A 22,366-nucleotide genomic window follows, 5' to 3' on the forward strand; every position below is an offset into this window, starting at 1 on the left:
CAGTTTTTTTCCAGCAATGCTGGAAATGAACTGGTGAGATTTATCCATTGTGCCGTAGAAAGAAGCTATGTCCATATTTTGAAAGCTTCTAATATTTGTCAATATTAGCACATTGGATGACGTCAGCCAAAATTCCGAGTTCTATAAGTTTGTATTAATGAACATTAGAAATTGCTTGGTCACGCAACCAGCCCACAAGACTTTTATTTAGTTCTAATTGGCAATACTACCCAGACAATGCATTGTATTTATTTGTAGATGCAATGCCAAGCTTAACCTTTCAAAACCAATTGTAACAGTACAGTATTGCTATTTTAATATAAATATTTATTACTTTGTCATTGTGTATATATTTGCAGTGGAAAATCATGACATCAGCTGAAAAGGGCAAGACCATGTCAGTAGGACTACATCATACTCTGCCGCATACAAAACTTCGGAGCATGGGTCAAGATGACATGGCTCTAAATAGTAAGTCTATCAATGGTTCATCACCTGGCAGCATTCACTTCGGAAACTTCTTCACTGACATTGGGGCAGAGGCTTCAAACAGGGACAGTTTGGTGCCTCCTTCAGATATCATTACAAGTGGGCAAGGCAGCATTAGAATCCCAAGGCCCCACGGCAGGAAGTCCACAGAAAAGGGAATAATGCTTCCACCTCCAGTAGCTGCTAGTCGAGGAGTTAAACAGCAGGCATTTCCTGGAGTTACTCCAGTATCAACAGTATTACAGGATAGCTCCAAACAAGATACAACTGTGTCCAGCACTGGCTCAGTTTCATACATGTTACAAGAATCAACTGGAACTGAAAAGAAACTCCAAGCATCAGACTTAAGGCAATCATTGAATTCATCTCCTCAGCCTTTGTTAAGTTCACGTGCTGCTGATATCCTGAAGCCTATTAAAGTCAATTTAGAAATGGACAACAGAAATGATCTCTTAAGTCTTCTGGATCCGCTGAGTGCTAGTTCTAGCCTTGAAAGGAGCCAATCTCCTGCTCCTAAAGGTTCTATAGCACCTGCACCGTCCTTGTCTTCAACTCCTACTCCTACTGGTTTTGCTCCACGAGGGACTGACCTTGGAATAAGTACTCCACCCACCTCCTTACAGTTCAGCCAAACACTTGGGTACTCAACTCCTAGCCCAGCGCCCGTAGTTCAATTTCCACAGCCACCATCCTATCCATTTTCTCAAACAATGCCTGCAGCTCTTCAGTATCCTCCGACACAACCCTCTGCAAGTCACTTTGCTCCACCTGCAGCCTCTGCTTTTGTTTCAAGCTTTTTGCCTTCAAATTCAGGTTTTTTCCAACCCCAAATGCCTCACAGAAACTATTCCGCACCTTCCCTTCACCACTTGTACAGTCAGCCTCCGGCTATCCCTCAATCTGGTACTTTTATTCAGAAAAGCGCGATCTCAGCAAGCCTAGGTGGTATAAGCTACCCCAAAACAGCAGAAAGAGCAGGTACAAATGTGGCTGACTCCAATCCAGAACTTGCTGGTGCAACAAAAAATTTGACTGAGCCACCATTAGTCCCACCAAAGCCTTCCAAAGGTCATGAAAGAATATTGCAACCATCCAATCTTGGGGAGGCTCAAGATCCATTTGCAGATTTGCTTAATGCAACTAAGAAGGAGCCTGCACCATCACAAAGTAGAGTGGACCAGCTCAGGAGGAAATGGGAGACCTTTGAATAAAAGCAGAAATCAAAATCTTCAAATAATGAAGTGACAGTAGAACCTCTCTATACTGCTGCCTTTGGGTGCTACATGAAAATGTATTTGATAGCAAGGGGTGCATTATGCAAGAATTGGTTTTCACTGGTTTCTCTGATGGCTAAAGAACTATGAAGAATGCATAGTATATCCAAGAATGTTATAGTGAGGAACTACTACACTATACTCAAAACCTGCAACAAGCCACTTACCACGGCTTGCATGTGGTCTGTTCTGTTTGGTGATTAATTGTGACTTTTGCCGTTATTTTCCTGTAAAGAAAACACTCCAGAAAAATTGCTGAAACTCGGATTGAAGTTGCCTTGTTTTCTTGATTTCTGATTTTTCTTTTTGTAAACTCATATGACGTCATTGATGTGTAATTCGCTAATATTAATGTACTGATATGGCAACTCACCATTTCTCGGCATTGAAGCTAAGCTTTTACATTATGCTAAGGCCATTAGGGTACCACACTTTATAGCTATCAGCATAGACATTACGTTTGCTACACTTTTCAGCTGTAGTGCTTTTGATCCTGAAATATTTTGATAATTATGCAGGATATCATACAATGAATGCTATATTTATCTAAATTTTATCAAACATTCTGCATTTTCCTACATCACAAAACAAAATCAATGCCTCCTGAACATAAATTTTCTTAGAAAATATTAATTACGATAAAGTATTGTGGAATTAATGTAAATACATGTGGATGAAACCTAAAAGCAAGCAAGGTAATCCCACATCCAGCTATATCATGCATTTCTCTTCAGGCTCAGTGTTGCTGCTATAATTCAGTCTTGTTGAAGTATTTACACTGGCTTAGCTATGAGACAGGTGCTGTGTTCATTGATTGTGCCTAGGCTAATGGATAATGAGATTTGTTTTTTAAAAAATCCACAGCTCCACGTCTAATGTACAGCTACTACTAGTGTTATTATAATAATGAGCAACTTTGACTGAGTATTATAATTGTAGACAATATGCCTTGCAGTCCATGTGGAGCAAAGCTCTTGCAGCAGTTCTATAACTGGAAATAAATGATGCAAGCGTGTTCTTGCCACTAGCTGTTCAAACAAAAATACCAATGCAGTGGGCGACAGGAAATCAGAATCTTGTGCTGATTCAGGAGGTAATCTTCAAATTATTATAAGTCCTCTCAAGGCTCATAAATTAAACTCTTGATCTCTTAATAGCCTTTTAACTCATGCAGACTACTTATTTCCACTTCTTAATTTGCATCAATATGACAGTTCTCCTTTGGCTTTATCCAAACAATTTTGGTGATGATCAGAGGAAAGTAATGAGCTTGAACTTCCTCAGATCCTTATTAAACTTATGCTGTATCCTTGATTTGACTGGGTCTTAGCTCATTTCAGTCTGCTACTGTTAAATATTACTTTGGTACCACTTTGCCAAATGTTAAAAGTTGTCTGAAAGAATATCTAAAAGAATAATTTTCCCTTGGGAATCTCCGTTAAATCATATTTCTAATTAGCATCCATACTAAGGCATGTTTGCTACATTTTGAGAAGGAAAAGCCTATTAATGCACTTGGTACTGCTTTTTAATGTGTTTTTCTTCTGTCTGATGCTAATGAACTCGGAAGGGCTTGTTCAGCTGGCTTTCAAGAAGTATGTCTGACATAATTCTTTTTTTTGGACAGTGCAGCTAGGTGAAAAGGGATTGAAAGGCTGAACTTGCAATTTATAAGCCAAGTATTTCAAATCAGACCTTGTTTTGCTTCACATCTATATTTGCTTGGCAAGTTACAGAAACAGTGCAATGTTGTTTAGAAACACTGCATCTTCTAAAGTTTTCTTAGGTCTGCAACCTCCTCTAAGTCAATCTGTTATCTCCAATAATAGTCCAAGCTGAGCCAAGTTTAAAAGTCATAGGTAAGGGAGCCTTTTCTCAGTTTTAGTACACTTAATTTATATTCATGCAACTAATGTAATTGATCATGGATGCAATCACAAGTTCCACAAATCAGTTTTGAGCTTTGAAATAGTGACATTCAGTATTTATAAATTGTTATATATTTATGTGCTAAAAATGGACACCCTCTGTACTTTATTCTTTCCCCAATTTGACCTAATTAGTTGATAATTTAAATGTTTGAGATATTGAGTCATTTTTCACTTGATAAAACTGGAGTTGTTGGTATTATTCCAGTGCCATTTGTAGCTTAGTTACAGTAGAACATGATTGACGTCAATTGCAGACAGTTTTGTAAAGCTTTAGAAATTCTTGTCCCAGCAATTCTCTTGGAAATGGTCTTCCTTTGCCCAAACTGGTGAGGTGACTAAACCATGTATTGCTAGCAATGCTTTGCAAGAGGTATCCACAAAGTGTGTAAAAGTCGATGACTCTCATAAAGGAACATACTTAGACTCTTGCACATGCAGTCTCCTCAGTTGTTAAAAACTCAGTGTGTCACTTCATTTCATTACACAATCTCTGCTGAAACCAATTCCAATCATTTATATGGTAAGGATCAAAGTAGGATTGTGATCACTGCTAGAACATGAGACAGGCACGACAAAATAAAGGCATTTAAACATTTACATGGTCAGTATATAAAGTACTTTTGTCTTTCAAATGTAATTTAACGTTCTGACTTATTGTCATTTTAAAGGTGTACATTTTCTTTTTAATTGGTCATCATGCCCAAGCAATGTCCAACTTCTAACATTTTCTTTTCACTTTTAAATTATTTTTCACCAAGTACTTTCACACATATTGCTCAAAAAGCTTGAAATACTAATTGATCATGCTTGCAATTAATGGCTGCTCAGAACACAGCCAAAACTTTGTTTCACTTTAATTATAGAACTTGCAGTCAATTGAGTTGGGATGTTTGGTAGCTTTCAACATTAATAACTGTTAATGTTGTTGTCCAAATGTTAAAGCTAGAAAGTGACTCTTAAGATAACATGCAGATACCTGCCCAGTGTTTTGTTGTTAGTGTTTTACATTGCATATTTTGCACTGGAACATTGGTATGCAATGATAAGAATGGGACTAGCTTTTTTGGCATGGATGCTCTGCAATTGTAAAGAGTTTGCCTTCATGGCCAAAATTGTTTCTTGTGTATTATTGACACATAAAACAGCGATGAAAAATTATTCTGTTTTACTTTTATGAACTAGCTATTGTGGCCATAATAAAACTTAAATGGTTTCTAAAACCGCAAAAGGTTATGGTGCTATAGCTCAATACTAATGCACATTTATGTTCAGATTATTGTTCATTTCTATCCACATTTAATACAAATACATATTTAAGCAAGGGATCAGTGTGAAAAATCTCTCTTAAACTAAACCTTACAGAAGCTCCTAGGTAAATATTTAATCCTAAGGAACTTTTATACATGCTATAAAATTTGAGGTACTTACAAATGTTAGATTACTGTTATGATGCAGAATTTAAATGTTTCAGATAGACTTTGCATTCTAAATAATCTAAAATTTACTTTTGGGAAATCCAGCTTAATGGGTAATTCAGTGTTATTGTAGTCACTTTTGTTAGTTCACGTGTAAGTTGTGGTACACGCACTTCCTGAAAGTTAGGGCTCCGTATTAACTTGTGCCTCAAATATTTGTGGAATGTACAATGCGGTGATAGTCAGAAGCTGAGGTAATATACAAAATAGTGTTGATGTTAGTGAACCTGTTAGATTTACTCTAAATCTTTGCAGTAATCCTTAATATGATAGCAGCAACCCTCCCCTAGCATTGAACAATATGATGATGGAGACCCTAGCTTGTTTTGGGATTCTTTTCAAAGCTTACACATTGCTTTAGTAACTTGGCCAACTAAGTTGCTGCTAAATAAGTGTACCAGGTTTCTGGAGATGTTGTAAAGTATATTTCTGTTACGGCAGTGCTTGTCAGGTATGCAGTTTTGTTCTATGCATTTATTTCTATTTTAATATAATTGTCAGTAATGCCGTGAATGTGTTTTATGTATTGAACTTTAAAGTGTGCAGTCAAAACATTTAATTCTCTCAAAAGGGTTTACTTAACATATTTAATAACAGCAAAGCAGATTTAGTAAGTGACTGTGATAGTTTTTCCACTGAGCTTCAATGGAGACTGACAGCAGATGCAAGTATACCTACAGTGAATTTCAGTTGGCATTGGCATTAACCAATAGCTAATACATGTTTATTTGTGATTGGAGTTATAGTACATCTAGTATTTTTAATCGAGGCCTCAGTGACACTTTAATCCTAATATCTGCTTTTAGCAGTGTTTCCTCAAGTATTATGGAGTGCCCATCGTTTTCATATGTAAAGATCTCTTATTTTATAGTGGGAGCTTAATTACACTATAATTCAACATTTTTCAAAGATCCATTCAGGAGCACAAATATATGCCTAATGTTTGGTATGATTTGTTCACAAAGAAAAGGTTTTTCCAAAAAAAACAAATTATTTAAACATTTGTCAGGCTTCTATCCCCCTGAGCTTCAAGAGTTCTCTATTTGTGGCTACTTTCCCAAAGTTGGTTGTATATACAGGTTTCTGCATTTTTCTGTCCAAAGACACTGTTTTGTTGATTTCTGAAGAGAATTGGAATCAAAGATATATAGATATTGGTTCACTGCATGTTTTACTACAGTAAAAAAATTGTATAGCACAGAAACAGCAGGGCTGAGATTCAGTGCAATATTATTTTTGTGTTCTGTTATTGGTTCTGACTCATACGACTGTGAACAAATGACTTTTGTAATTAAGATGGCGAATGGAATTGTAAACTGACAGAGCGATGCCATGGGACTCGAAAGTAATAAAAGTAATGATTCTCCTGTGTAATCTCTCTGTTTTTCCTCCATTATTTATTAGAGGTCTATATTTTAGTTCCCCACAGCTGTACTTGTACAGAAAGTTAAATGACTCTTTTAATTGTTGTCAATCTCAGAAGATTCTGCCACAAGAATCTTTTAATTTTTTTTACATGGCAGTGCCCCAGACTTGCGGAAGCGTTGGAAAATAACACTGGAGATACGTTGCTGTCCTGAGGTTCAGTTATTAATACCCAGCTAAAAAACCTAACATACAAAATTGAATAAATTACAAGGGGCTCTTTTCTGCAAAGTTAGCAATAATGAGCACCCAATTAACTTGATGGGCTTTGAATATTCCGCATTCTTGTGGTTATGCTGGAGAAAGGTCCTACTCCAATGGAACAAAGAACTTAAACAGCAATTGAAAAGAAACCTCAGACTTGTAAAGTTGTGAATCTGCAAGCATGTTTTAACATTTCAAAAATCCAGATTAAATTTACCATAACTTTTAGGAACAAAAGTTGAAAGCTTGATTTTTTTTTTAAAAACAGTTTCAGTAACTTTTTGTCAACCTTTGTCAATATTTTCAAAATTAGCTGAGGTTATTACCAAGCACAGACTTTTCTTCTCTTTTTAAGCCCATTTTTATTATTGTCCACGCACTGTGTCAGCCATGGTTCAGCTGGTAGCATCCTCACCAAGCTTGACAATTCAGATTCTGCTCAAAGATTTGAACATTAAATCTAGGCTGATATTCAAGCATGAAATGGCTGCACTGTTAAAGGTGCTGTCTTTCAGAAGAGACATTAAATTGAAGGCCTGTCCTCCTCCTCAGGAGTAAAGGTGTCCACGTCACTAATTGGAAGAAGACTGTAGGGGTTTTCCCTCGTGTCCTGACCACTCTTTAATCAACATCAATAGAAGAGTTTTCCAATCAACAGCATATTGCTGTTTATGGGTACTTAGAATGTGAAAATTCGCTTCTCCATTTCCCTACATTACTATGGTGTCTACCTTGCAGAAGTAATCAATTGTGATGTCCTGCAGTTGTGATAGGCACTCTAGAAAGACAAGTTAAGGTAATAGTCAAGATACAGCAGCCCAGTAGGTTTCATGGTTGACTAGCAGTCCAGAGGTTCCGGGCTGGAATTTCATGCATCCTCCTGTGGCATGTTTAGTTGCAGCGGCCCACCATTGGCTGATGGCAGGATCTCCTGGTTCTGCTATTGTCAGCATGGTTTCCCATTGTTTGCACACGCCCCACTGCTGGATAACACATGACGGAGGTTTGCTGTCAGCGGGACCAACCAGAAAATTCCAATTTGAGAAATTTCCTCCATGACAAGTTGTGTGTTTGCCACTCTGATCTAGCTCACATATGACTCCAGTCGTCAATGCAATTACAGGTGGGCAATGACATCCCAAGAACAAATTGAGAAAATATTTATATAGGAGGTAGATGATTGCACAATGAAAAAGAATGATGAAGAAATACCAAGGCAATGTCTCCATGTTTGTTAAATGGAAAACATACATTCAAAAATTCATGTTTTTTCAGGATTTTTGTAAAGCAGTTTCTAAAATGTTTGCTCTCAGCCACATTTTCATCAATGTACATTTGCATTTATTAATATGTCAAAAAGTGAAGACATGTTGCGAACCCATGACTTTGTTGCAGGAAATCAATCACATTAGATAATTCCCATTAAAATTAAATTTTCATCTTTTGTCTTTTTTTCTGATAAGTACAAAAGAGCCCTTTTAAGATTGTGACTAATTGGCATCCATTTTAAATTACAAACTAGCTTGACTGAGGTTATATGAAAAAATATAGTTGGAGATTTTACAAAGCTCTGCCACTGCAACAATCCAGGCTCAGCCTTTCATGCTCTGACAATCAGAATCCAATCCATCGTTCTTTTAACAATTTCTAGTACTCAGACCCATTCTAACTTGGTCACTACCATCATTGCACTCTGAGTTTAATGTGTTGTTTTCATAAATATCCAAGCTCAGTTTCATCTTCATAATCGTCCAAGCTCAGTTTGTTTTGTTTTTAACCTAGAGCTCGGTTTTTCGTCCTAATTTTCTTTCACCTTCATAATTGGTGGATCTCAATCCTTGGAATTTACGGAGCTCACATCTGTCCTCTTTGTAAGTATAAGTTCATTAAGCAGCAATTTTATTTACAGTAGCTTAGAGCAAATGTTTTCACAGAACAACGGAAAGAAACAATTTAGAATCTCATCACAACAGAGACATGCCTTTAACATGAAGATGAAGGATTCAACTTTTTTACAAGTATGGTGATGTTCTGTAGTTGATGTCACAGATTTATTCTGTGCAAGTACCTAATTTCATAATTCATCTGTTTTAGGAAATAATGTCAAATAAAAGTCTAATGGAAAGACCTGATTGAGAAACTGGTAAACACTCCTGAAGTAAGTGCAATTCAAATAGACCAGTGTATATTTAATGAGGTCAGAATTAGAAGTGGGAAACCTTATTACTGAGCTGTTAGTAAGGACAAGAGGTAAATGTTTATTTAATTTGAGATTTAAATCGTTCATATAGTTCCCAGATCAAAAGAAGCTAAAAACACCTTTGTGAACAAGGAGGTTTCTAGGTGGAAGCAGCAGGTCTGGAAATAGGGCCATTGGTATAATCAGTGATAAGAATTCTTCATCAGGGTCACATAATGAGAGAGTTGTTTTGAAGTTAAAAGATAACTGGTTTACATTTCTGGGAACATCCTCACTATCCTGTAGAAATAGGCTAAACAGAAAGGTATCGTTTTGTGTTTTGGATTTATCTTTGTTTTTTTCTTATGGCAACGAGATTGGCAATTGAAGCCAGAAGTAACCAAGTTGATGTAAGTTATCCCTGAGTTCAGAGACACAGAATTGTTGGCACGGGAGGCCATTTGGTCCATTGTGTCTGCAGTGGCTCTCCAAATGAATATTTTGACTTAGTGCGATTCTCTTTCCCCATGCCCTTACACATGTTTCTGTTCATATAATTAACTAATTGCCCCTTGAATGCCTCACTTGAACTTGCCTCCACCACACTTCGAGACAGTGCGTTCCAGACCCGCTGTGTGAAAATTTTTTTCTTGCATCACGTTTGCTTCTTTTGCAAATCATTTTAAATCTGCGCTCCCTCATTCGCAATCCTTTTATGAGCAGGAACAGTTTCGACACATTTATTCGGTCTGGCTCCCTTGTGATTTTGTTGAACATTTCCAACAGATCTCCTGTCGGCCACCTTCTCTGCAAGTAGAGCAGCCCCAATCTCTTCAATCTATCCTCATAACTGAAATTTCACATTCCCTGGAGCCATCCTTGTAAACCTCTTCTGCACTTTCTCCAATACTTTCGTATTTTTCCTATAGTGTAGCACCCATAAATGTACCCAACATTCAATTTAACAACAATTCGCCAAGAGTTATGGCGCAGCTCTGGATCAGGAGAAAGAGCTATTAGAAATTCATTTAGTATTATACTTAAGTCATTTTGAAGGAATTGTGAGTGACACTCAGATTTAAGCTAAAAGGCCTCTGACTCTACAAGGCAGCCGTGGAAAAGTTTGGAATTGGTCCTAAGAAAATGTATACCCTTTTTAAAAAAAAGCAGCCAATAACTTTCTTGGGGTTGCGGGGGGTGGGGGGTGCGGGGAAGTGGTGGCTGTGGTCAGTGGAAGATTTTAGTCTGAAATATACTTACTTGGTTTTGTTTTACTGTCCTTTTCAATATAAAGTATAATTACCAAAGGCAATGTTTGCTTTCTTGATTCTTGTATATAAAATTAATTTGTTTTAAATTTGAATCTTGTGGCTTTGTTCTTTCAGTAGATAACTGAGACTTTGATTTTTTTTATGCTAGCAGTCTCTACAAAAGATAGTAACGTGTCAAAAAAATGGTTTCTGGAGCTTCTTCAACAGTAATCAGAAACTAGCAGCCAAGCAGCTAGCAATCTTTCAAGACTTATAATATTTGTGGATGCAATTTTTAAAAAAAAACTTTCTACTTTCAGATCCACCAAAGCTAATAGGTGATATCTATTGCTGAGATACTTTTGTTCACTGGGAATAGATGAATAAGAGTGCAGAATGAAAATATATCATGTTGGATTATGATCTTCACTTAAACCACCTTGCATTTTTCATGCAGTCGTGAATTGTTCAACACACAAGTTCCTATTTACAGACCAGATTGTGGTACTGTGTTATCACAAAAATAGTGAAAAGGAGGCCTCAACCAGTATACATTTTACCCATGTTTTGTGATTTTATGAATTTTGAAGACTAACATGGAAGAATACTTGAACAGAAAACCTTGAACACAAAATGGCTGCAAAATGAATAGCAAAATGTTAATTATAAAAAGATGGGGCTTTGTGGGTGGTAGGGGATATACAATATATTAAATATTACCACAGAAGCATAATTCCATTATGCGTTTTCAATTTGGCTTAAAATGTTGCTGGTGATAACATCAAAACAAGCAAATAGTCTAAACATTTCTGGAAGATAGAAGATAAATCGCTTTCAAAGAACAAAACTATATAAATGCCTTGCTGAAGAGAAAAAAATGAGCAGAAACAAAGTAAAAATATATTTAACTTCATACAAAAGTCTGTGTTGGAATGAATTTATGTAATAAATCATATATTCCTAGAAATTGTATTTAATTAAAATTCCTTCTTTAGGAACACCTCCAGTGGTGTTTTACTTGCTCTTTGGGATGTGCAAAGATTTTCTGAGCTGTTTCTCAGCAAGGAAGCTATTATGTGCTCCTGGTCTTGGCTTATCAACCATTGACTTTTTGTTTTTCTCCAGAATTAAAATGCTCCATTACCAAAACACACAAGGACCAGCTGCACAACAAATTAATATTGACATTGAATCGTAAAATCTCTACAGTGCAGAAGAGGCCTTCCAGCCCATCAAGTCTGCACCAACCTACGAAAAGGCGTCTTAGCCAGGCCCACCACCCCACCCCCTGCCATATCCCCATAACCCCGTGTGTTTACCATTGCTAATCCAGTTAACCAGCATAACTTTGAACAATAAAGGAGCAATTTTGCATGCCCAATCTGCATATCTTTGGACTATGGCAGAAAACCAGAGCATTAAAAAAAAGCTCATGCGTATACAGGAGAAAGTGGCAACTCCAAACAGTCACCCAAGCTTGGAATTGAACCTGGGTCCCTGGCACTGCAAGGCAGCAGTGCTAACCGTGTGCCACCATAGTCTCGTGTGAATCAATATTACTATGAAGAAACAGCCAACTTGCACATCTATGGGAATAAATTTTTGGAATATGATGTTCAATTCTGGTCACCTCACTACCAGAGGGATGTGGAGGCTTTGGAGAGGGTACAGATTTATCAGAATCTTGCCTGGTATGGAGGGCATTAGCTATGAGGAGAGGTTGGAGAAACTTGATTTGTTCTCATTGGAATGATGGAGGTTGAGGGGCAACCTGATAGAAGCCTACAAGATTATGAGGGGCATGGACAGAGTGGATAGTCAGAAGCTTCTTCCCAGGGTGGAAGAGTCAATTACTAGCGGGTACTAGGTTTGAGGTGTGAGGGACAAGGTTTAAAGGAGATGTAGGAGGCAGATTTCTTACATCGAGAATGGTGGATGCCTGGAACTTGCTGCCAGGAGAAGTAGTGGAAACAGATACAATAGTGACTTAATTGAAAAATACACAAATAGGATGGGAATGGAGGGATATGGTCCCTGGAAGAGTAGGCGGTTTTAGTTAAGCCAGGCAGCGTGGTCGGTGCAGGCTTGGAGGATCAAAGGGCCCTGTTCCTGTGCTATAATTTTCTTTGTTCTTTGTTAATTGTTCATACAACAGTACAGAATAAGCAGAAATATGATTTGTTTTTCCACACGAAATGTAATTAGACCTTCACAACGTGCTGCTGATTTTGAGTCACACTAAGCAATGGCTTGTCCATACTTGTAGTAATTGTGACTAGTTCATGCTTGAATCAGGAAGTTTAGATGTTTTGTACTTATCATTGTAAATTGCCCCTTAGTTTCCCAAGATGTGTAGGTTAGATGGATTAACTATGGGATAGGGCAGGTAAGATATTTTGCCAGAAAGTCTGAATGACCTCCTCCTGCACTGTACGGATTCTGTGACCATGATTAAGGTGACAGAAGCTGAGGAACAGAACATTCTTGCAGCTTTGCATCCGTTCTGTACATCGTTGTTTTTTCAAATCAGGTGAAGTATGAGGTTGAGACACAATAAATAAAGGTAAAATTGCCATAGTTCCAGATGACCACAAGTTGCTCTTCCTTTTGAACAGAACTACACCAGCATATTGTGGTCTCACATTATAACTTGCTGTTGTAATTTCATGGTAAATTACAGGTGGTGTTATTCAGTGACTTTTTTTGCTATATTCTTTAGGCTTAGGTTGCAATTGCATTAGACTAGAACCCTGGCATCAAATGCAAAGAAGAACATAGAACATTAAACACTACAGCACAAACAGGCCCTTCAGCCCACAAGTTGCGCCGATCACATCTATACCTACCAAGCCATAGAACTATCTGTAAATTCCAATGCCATTAGATCCCATATACTCATCCAGAAGTCTTTTAAAAGACCCCAGTGAGTTTGCCTCTACCACCACCGACGGCAGCCGATTCCATTCACTCACCACCCTCTGAGTGAAAAACTTTCCCCTAACATCTCCTCTGTACTTGCTTCCCAGCACCTTAAACCTGCGTCCTCTCGTAGCGACCATTTCAGCCCTGGAAAATAGTCTCCGAGAATCCACCCAATCTATTCCTCTCAACATCTTATAAACCTCTATCAGAGGTTTATAAGAGACTAACCAAATTTACAGAAGTAAAGAACAATGCACTGTCTCAGTGTCACACCCACATTCCCATGGTCACCTACTTCTACAGTGGCAGTGAATCAAACTTTTGAATTCTATATAGTAGGAATAAATGAGAACCATTTTATAATCCATAATTGTTCTACATAATTGGAATTATTAGTTGAACGTTTGAAAATGTTACACAATGGCAATGAATAGAAAGTGTTTCAATCCACCAGTATTTGGCAATTACGAACATTGGAAGGGAGTGGGTTTCTCCAAGCCTGCATTGCCATTCAATAAGATCATGTCTGACCTGTTGCCCAACTCCATGTACCTGCCCTAGGCCCTTATCCCTTGATACGCCTGCTCAATAAAAAAGTTGTCTATCTCAGAGTTAAGCCTAACAATTGAACCAGCATCCATCGTCATTTGAGGAAGAGTGTTCCAAACACTTTGTGTGTAGAAGTGTTTTCTAACATCCCTGCTGAGTGGCTTGGCCATAATTTTTAAACTATGGACCCTGATTCTAGAGCCTCCAAGTAGTAGAAACAATTTATCCGAATCCACTATGTCCTTCCCTATAAATATTTGATAGACTTCTATCAGATCACTCTGCATCCTCTGAATTCAAGAGAAGTAAGACCTAATTTGTCTAATCTTTCCTCAGAACTTAACACCTGAAGTCCAGGTAATATTCTTATAAACCTGCGCTGAACTCCCTCAAGGGCCAAAACATCCTTCCTAAGATGTGGTTCCCATACCTGCACTCAGTAAAAATTCATCTCATGTTAAATGTAAATGTTTGGATGGAGAAAAATATTTATTGACACATTTAGGATTTCTGTTTGACTTAATGAGGAAATGTTGAAACTGTAAAGAATAATGCAAGTCATGTTTATTTGCCAGTCAGTATTGTATGGGAATTGGTTAATGCAAAAAATACATAGCAAAATCTTTTTAAAAATAAAACAGATGGAATTTCTTGATTAGTGCAATGATGAGTTCTAGCAGCGGTAGTGCATTTAAAAAAAAAATGTATTATGTATAATTACTTCAAGTAAATAGAACAAATATTTCTTGCTGTAAGTACTGATAATTTATTTATTAATGTGTAATCAGTATCCTGAACTGGTGAATGAGTTGCACATTATTATCAAACCCTGTTACCGAGTTTGTTTGTTATCAAGTTGACAAACACCCTTAGGAAATAATTGATATTGTCAAGAGATCATTCAGGAAGTATCCTTTTTAATCACACAACCAAGGAAATAGGTTGAATCACTTTCCGCTTGTTTGTTTTACACAAAATAAACACCAAAGTGTTATGCTTCAGCTGCGTGACATTCCATGTGCTCTTTCCTGGTTGTTGTATGAACTTTTTGCATTTTACTGAAAACTTGCTTCATATTTTTTCAGAAATTTTAGGTCAGATTTCGTCAAAATAATGGGCTAATGGCACTTGCTATTATTTATGTATATGTGAATTTCTAAACATTGCTACCTGCATTGTGCCATTTGCCGTTAGATTCACTAACGCTGTCTGTCTCACCATTGACATGCAGTGAAAGTCATGATGTTGTATTTATGCAATACATGTGAACAAAACCTGCTGTAGATATTTAAGGTTAGTAATTACAAGCTTAAACATCCCTTTAACCTTGACATAGTGTTAATAACTGCTAATTATCCTCTCTTGGACCAGTATTCGTAGAATCATAGAATCCCCACAGTGCAGAAGGAAGCCATTTATCACACCGAGTCTGCATCAATCACAATCCCATCCAGGCCCCATCCCCATAACCCTACTTATTTACCCTACTAACCCTCTGAAGCTAATGGGCAATTTAGCATGGCCAATCAACCTAACTTGCATATCTTTGGACTGTGGGAGAAAACTGGAGCACCTGGAGGAAACCCACACAGACACGGCAAGAACGTACAAACTCACATAGTCAGTGACCCAAGCTGGGAATCGAACTCTGGTCCCTGGCACTTTGAGGCAGCAGTGCTAACCACTGTGCTGCCCTAAGAATCATAGAATCCCTAGTGTAGAAGAGCTATTCAACCCATTGATTTTGCATTGATTGTTTGACAGAGCCTCTTACCCAGGCCATCTCTTCACCACCACCACCACATTCCCTCCTCTCCCCGCATCCCCCCCACTCCCTGTAAGTATTACAATCATAGAATCCCTACAGTACAGAGGAGGCCATTTGGTCCATCAAGTCTGCACCGATGACAATCCCGTCCAGGCCCTATTCCCGTACCCCACACATTTACCTTGCTAATCCCCGACTCTAGGATTAATTTACATAGAACACTACAGCACAAATAGGCCCTTCGGCCCACAAGTTGCGCTGATCACATCTATACCTACCAAGCCATACAACTATCTGTAACCCCCAATCCCATTAGATCCCATATACTCATCCAGAAGTCATTTAAAAGACCCCAGCAAGTTCGCCTCTACCACCACCGACAGCAGCCGATTCCACTCACTCACCACCCTCTGAGTGAAAAACTTACTCCTAACATCTCCTCTGTACTTGAGATCCTTGAGATCCCCAAGATCCTTCTGCTCTTCAACACAGCTAAGACTCCTACCCTTGATATTGTATTCCTGCATCCCATTGGTCCTGCCAAAATGGACCACTTCACATTTATCCGCATTGAAGTCCATCTGCCACTTCTCCGCCCAGTCTTGCATCCCATCTATGTCACGCTGCAACTTCTGACATCCCTCCAGATTAGCATTAGCATTTAGCATGGCCAATCAACCTAATCTGCATATCTTTGCAGTTTGGGAAGAGACCGGAGCACCCGGAGGAAACCCATGAAGACATAGGGAGAAAGTGCAAACAGACAGTCACCTGAGATCAGAATTGAACCTGAGTGCCTAGTGCAGTGAAGCAGCAATGCTAATCACTGTGCCCCATTACAACCTCAATCCTTCAGGCTGTGAATTAATTTAGGAGATCTTGAAATCATTTTTTTCTTGCTATTCCTTTTTGTCTCCTTTTTCACTCAGTCTCTTAATCCAATCTTTCCTTCATTTTTATTTCTCTTTCTGTAGTTCTTTTAACATGGACTGCACCCCTTTTAATTCACCCTCCTTCAATGTCTTTCCTGCGTTTCTTTCCCAATTCTTAAAGCTCATTGGTTAAGGAAATATCAAGTTCATTTATGTCGTGGGTTATCCTGTTTCCCTTGCTGTGCAATTATTAAGTTGCAATTTCAGCAACTTTACTTTTAATTGTGTTTCAGGATGCAGGGGTACAATACCAAATAGCAAATGTCATCAACTCTACAGCTACAACAAAATTGGACAAAATTAGCAAATCTTACTACTAAATAAATATCCTAGAGCGTTGGGGATGATTGTGTAGTGTTTACATCTATATTCCATAATCACGTAACCATGATTGATTTTTGTTACCTGGTTATGTCAGTTTTCCAGGCACCCCACTGATGGAATACTTCCAGCTTAGCCTTCATAAAAGACCTAGATTTTAATCTTCAGAAGTCACCAGAATTATATGTACATTGTGGTGATAATACATTTTTCCTTTTTTTAACGTAATAGTTGTATTTCTTCTTGGGTTTTGTTTCTAAAGGTACTGTTTAGCACCCAATGTGTTCATGTCACTATGAGTTCTGTTAGATGTTTTCTTCCTAAATCAAATAATTTCTTTTGGCACAAATAGGTTTACATTTTGGAAGAAAAGCTGCGTAATTGTTGCTTATTTAATGGAAGTTGGCACTGCAGCAAAGGTAAACTTTGGTTGAATCTTACTTTTATTGCCACATGTTTTAATGATTAAAGTAGCATCCATATAATTGGAGGTCATGTATGTAGCATGTATCATACCACCAAAAAAGTTTTGAAATTTGTTGATTGGATGAAATAACCACATGAGTTAACTGGGGACCAGTCGGAACAGTACCAACTGCAAATTGTTTATTTACCCACACTACAAAATATTCTTTCAAGAATTCTGAAAGACAGTCCAAAACTTACCTATTATATCTTAGCTTTCAAATATGAAGCAGGGAGCATAAAATTATACACACTGGGTAGCCATTTCCTTGTTATGGTGGATAAAATAAATCACTTTTAATGGTAAGCTGAGCCTCAAAAGTCCAAAATGGTTGATGGCAATCAGAGGAAGGAAGAAACAAGATAAATAAAAGATTTTAATGGTATTTTGAAAGGAGTAAGAAAATTTAAAAAATGAGGTTTAATAAAAATAGGGGGAAATTTGGATGATGGCTAACACTACTAAGATATTTCACAATTCCCATTAAACAGGAATGGAATGAGGTGGAGGGTGAATGCGTGGCTGAGGGACTGGAGCAGGGGGCAGGGATTCCGGTTCCTGGATCATTGGGACCTCTTTGGGGGCAGGTGTGACCTGTACAATAAAGACGGGTGGCACTTGAATCCCAGGGGGACCAATATCTTGGCGGGAAGACTGGCTAGGGCTACTGGGGGGACTTTAAACTAGTAAGTTTTGGGGGGAGGGAACGAAGATGAGACTGAGACCGAGGAGGTTAGCCCCCGGGTAGGGAGGACTGTAGACAGTATGAGAGGGAGGTTAGACGGGTGGTGGAGAAGAGAAATGTCCAGACTGAGGGGCTGAGGTGTGTCTATTTTAATGCCAGGAGTTTAGTAAATAAGGTAAATGAGCTTAGGGCGTGGATTGCTGCGTGGGAATGTGATGTGGTGGCCATTACAGAGACTTGGATATCTCAGGGACATGACTGGGTATTTCAGGTGCCAGGATTCAGATGCTTCAGGAAGGACAGGGTTGGGGGCAAAAGAGGTGGTGGAGTGGCACTGTTGATCAGGGACAGTGTCATGGCTGCAGAGAAGGAGGATGCCATGGAGGGACTGTCTACGGAGTCATTGTGGGTGGAAGTTAGGAACAGCAAAGGGTCAATAACTTTGCTGGGTATTTTCTATAGGCCGCCCAATAGTAACAGGGAAGTTGAGGTGCAGACAGGGAAACAGATCCCAGAGAGATGTAGTAATAACAGAGTTGTCATGATGGGAGACTTTAATTTCCCAAACATCGACTGGAATATCCCAAGGGTAAGGGGTTTGGATGGGGAGGAGTTTGTTAGGTGTGTTCAGGAGGGTTTCCTGACACAGCATGTGGATAAGCCTACAAGAGGAGAGGCTGCACTTGACCTGGTGCTGGACAGGTGTCGGATCTCTCAGTAGGAGAGCATCTTGGGGATGGAGATCATAATTCTATCTTCTTCACAATAACATTGGAAAGAGATAGGATCAGGCAGGCTAGAAAGGTGTTTGTCTGGAGTAAGGGGAAATATGAAGACATCAGGCAGATAATTGGACGAATAAACTGGAAGGAGGCGTTCTTGGGGAAAAGTACGGAAGGAAGGTGGCGGATACTCAAGGAATGTTTGACTGGAGCTCTGCACGATAACGTTCTGATGAGACAAGGAGGTTTTGTAGGGCACGTGGTGCACGAAGGTTGTGGTGAACCTAGTCAGGAAGAAAGGAAAGGTGTTTAAAAGGTTCAGAGAGCTAGGAGATGTTAAGGACCTAGAGGAGTATAAGGCTTGTAGAAAGGAGCTTAAAAAGAAAATTAGGAGAGCCAGAAGGGGTCATGAGAAGGCCTTGGCAGGTAAGATTAAGGAGAATCCCAAGGCGTTCTACAAATATGTGAAAAGTAAAAGGATGAGAAGAGAAGGGATAGGACCTATAAAAGGTGAAGGGGGAAAAGTCTGTGTGGAACCGGAAGAAATGGCAGAGGTGCTTAATGAGTATTTGCCTCAGTATTCATGGTGGAAAGTGATCTGGGATGTTGTACTACAGGTTTGCGGCAGTCTGAAAAGATTGAGTATGTGGATGTTAAGGAAGAGGATGTGCTAGAACTTTTAAACTCTATCAAGATAGACAAGGCGCCGGGACCAGATGGGATGTACCCCAGGTTACTGTGGGAGGTGAGGGAAGTGACTGCAGAGCCCAGGCGATGATCTTTGCGTCGTTGATGGAGGTGGGAGAGGTTCCGGAGGATTGGAGGATTGCGGATGTGGTTCCTATTTTCAAGGAAGGGAACAGGGATAACCTGGGAAATTACCGACCGGTGAGTCTGACCTCAGTGGTTGGTAAGTTGATGGAGAGGCTTCTGAGGGACAAGCTTTATGAGCATTTGGAGAAGTTTAGAATGATCAGAAATAGTCAACATGGTTTTGTCAAGGGCAGATCATGCCTTACGAGCCTAGTTGAGTTCTTTGAGAATGTGACTGAGCACGTTGACGAAGGAAGAGCGGTAGACGTGGTTTACATTGACTTCAGCAAGGCGTTTGATAAGGTCCCCCATGCTAGACTTCTTGAGAAGGTGAGAGGGCATGGGATCCAGGGGGCTTTGGCCTTGTGGATCCAGAGCTGGCTTGCCTGCAGAAGACAGAGAGTGGTTGTGGATGGGTCTTTTTCTGCATGGAGCTTGGTCACCAGTGGAGTGTCCCAGGGATCTGTTCTAGGATCCTTGCTGTTTGTCATTTTCATAAATGACCTGGATGAGGAAGTGGAGGGATGGGTTAGTAAGTTTGCCGACGACACAAAGGTTGGTGGTGTTGTGGATGGTCTGGAGGGATGTCAGAAGTTGCAGCATGACATAGATGGGATGCAAGACTGGACGGAGAAGTGGCAGATGGACTTCAATGCAGATAAATGTGTAGTGATCCATTTTGGCAGGACCAATGGGATGCAGGAGTACAATATCAAGGGTAGGAGTCTTAGCTGTGTTGAAGAGCAGAAGGATCTTGGGGTCCGGGTCCATAGGACTCTTAAATCGGCCTCGCAGGTGGAGGATGTGGTCAAGAAGGCGTATGGTGTACTGGCCTTCGTTAATCGAGGGATTGAGTTTAGCAGTCAGGAGGTAATGCTGCAACTTTATAGGACCCTTGTCAGACCCCACTTGGAGTACTGTGCACAGTTCTGGTCGCCTCACTACAGGAAGGATGTGGAAGCTATTGAGAGGGTGCAGAGGAGATTTACAAGGATGTTGCCTGGATTGGGAGGCATGCCTTATGAAGATAGGTTGAGGGAGCTAGATCTCTTCTCCCTGGAGAGACGAAGGTTGAGAGGCGACCTGATAGAGGTTTATAAGACGTTGAGAGGAATAGATAGGGTGGATTCTCGGAGGCTATTTCCCAGGGCTGAAATGGTCATTACGAGAGGACACAGATTTGAGATGCAGGGAAGCAAGTACAGAGGAGATGTTAGGGGTAAGTTTTTCACTCAGAGGGCGGTGAGTGAATGGAATCGGCTGACATCGGTGGTGGTGGAGGCGAACTCGCTGGGGTCTTTTAAAAGACTTCTGGATGAGTATATGGGATCTAATGGGATTGGGGGTTATAGATAGGTCTATGGCTTAGTAGGTATAGAAGTGATTGGCGCAGCTTGTGGGCTGAAGAGCCTGTTTGTGCTGTAGAGTTCTATGTTCTATTTATCAAATGACCCCCAACTGAATTAATTAAGTCCAACTTTGGTACAATGACCATGATCAACATAAAGTGAACTTTGCCAGTTTATATTGAAGAGCTTGATTGACTGAACTGCTGAAATGAATCACGTTTTGCATAGGTAAATCTGTGGTATTACACAAAATGAATTGTTTCCTAATGAGTATCTTCTTTATTTGCAAACATTACTAAAGTGCTGAAGAGATGGGTTATCCCCATCGTTATGTTGTGGCAGTGCAATGTATACAAAACAGCGAACAATCCGAAACAAAGCTCCTCGTTAGTTTTTAACCTACTGACCTGAGAATGGCAACTAAACAGCTTGAAGAGTGCAGCTTAGACAAGCCAGTTAAGTGGTGATTGTTGTAAAATTTATGAGATCATTGCATTTTATAACTGATGGCAGTACTTTTATGGTTCATTGTTATCTGAACTCCAGCCTTGTAAATTACTTGCAACCTTCATTCACTTATATGGTATCAACTTTAAAATATTTAACCTCTTGTTGATCAAGTGGACTGAAAGCAATAATCATATTTTTATGATAAATGTTAATGAAAGCAATGTGACGCTGTCATGTGCCACTCCTAGGCTCATTGGAATGCAACTTGCCTCATTTATCCTGTAACTAAAATTCAAATCTTGCTTTCTGTCATGGATGCTCCTCTATTAAATTATCCCTATTTCTGAGTCCATCAACATTGATGAAGCTTCATGTAAAGGTATATTTATGTGTGTGTCAGTAATATCTGCATCTGGGTCAGTTTTCAATGCATTATCAGTGTGATTGATGTAATATTTCATGGTTTTAAATTCAACTTCATTGTGCCTGCTGCTCCCTCTCAGAACAAAACTTGCTCAAAATGAACCTAATATAATAAGCCTGGAATTATACTTTATCCCAAGAGTCATATATTCTTGATGAATGAATGTTAGATGATGCCCAAATTCACTGTACAGTTCTTTTTTAAGGAGTTCTGAATTCATGTATAATACTATTAGAATAGACTGAGGAGAGAATGAACAATTTGGCTCTATCCTTGATGTGCAATGCCAACTCCAGACGGTTAGCTGTTCCCTGTTCCTTGGTATATATTTGCAAGCTTTTTGGGTGACACCACCTATTGTTATGAATATTTTTCAAGTTCAACATATATATATTTGTGTGTTAAGAAATGTAAAATGATTTCAGTTTCATTTAGATTATGAGCCTTGGCGCCTGGGAGTTTAAATAGACACCTGCATAAAGGTCAGGTCTTTTGGGTTTATATATACATACACGCATATTTGTAATGAAACTTCACAATGCCTGAGCCCTGACGTCAAAGAGATGGGTTAAAAATTTGGTGATCATGGTGGTGGGGGGTGGGTGGGGTGGTGGTGGAGGGGGGGCGGTGGCGGGTGGGGGCGGGGGGGTGGCAGGTGGGGTGGGGGGGGTGGAGTGGTCATGGGGGGAGCGGGAGTGGTGGTGGGTGGGTGGGGAGGTGGGGTGGTGGTGGGGGCAC

The 22,366-nt window shown here is 39.4% G+C and overlaps 2 protein-coding genes across 8 annotated transcripts in view; one reads left to right on the plus strand and one right to left on the minus strand.

Moving 5' to 3' along the window:
• Positions 1–6,543, plus strand: part of dennd1a (DENN/MADD domain containing 1A) — a 547,788-nt gene extending 541,245 nt beyond the window's left edge. For all 7 annotated transcript variants that reach the window (XM_080211932.1, XM_080211937.1, XM_080211934.1 and 4 more), the window contains one exon: positions 360–6,543. In XM_080211932.1, the coding sequence (XP_080068058.1) occupies positions 360–1,700 (1,341 nt within the window). In that variant the 3' untranslated portion in view covers positions 1,701–6,543. The remainder of the gene's footprint in view (positions 1–359) is intronic.
• Positions 1–22,366, minus strand: part of LOC145358179 (protein crumbs homolog 1-like) — a 243,980-nt gene that overhangs the window by 11,315 nt on the left and 210,299 nt on the right. The window lies entirely within an intron of this gene.

The sequence above is a fragment of the Carcharhinus amblyrhynchos genome, chromosome 25, assembly GCF_965287045.1.
Source record: "Carcharhinus amblyrhynchos chromosome 25, sCarAmb.v2.hapA, whole genome shotgun sequence".
Classification (NCBI taxonomy): domain Eukaryota; kingdom Metazoa; phylum Chordata; class Chondrichthyes; order Carcharhiniformes; family Carcharhinidae; genus Carcharhinus; species Carcharhinus amblyrhynchos.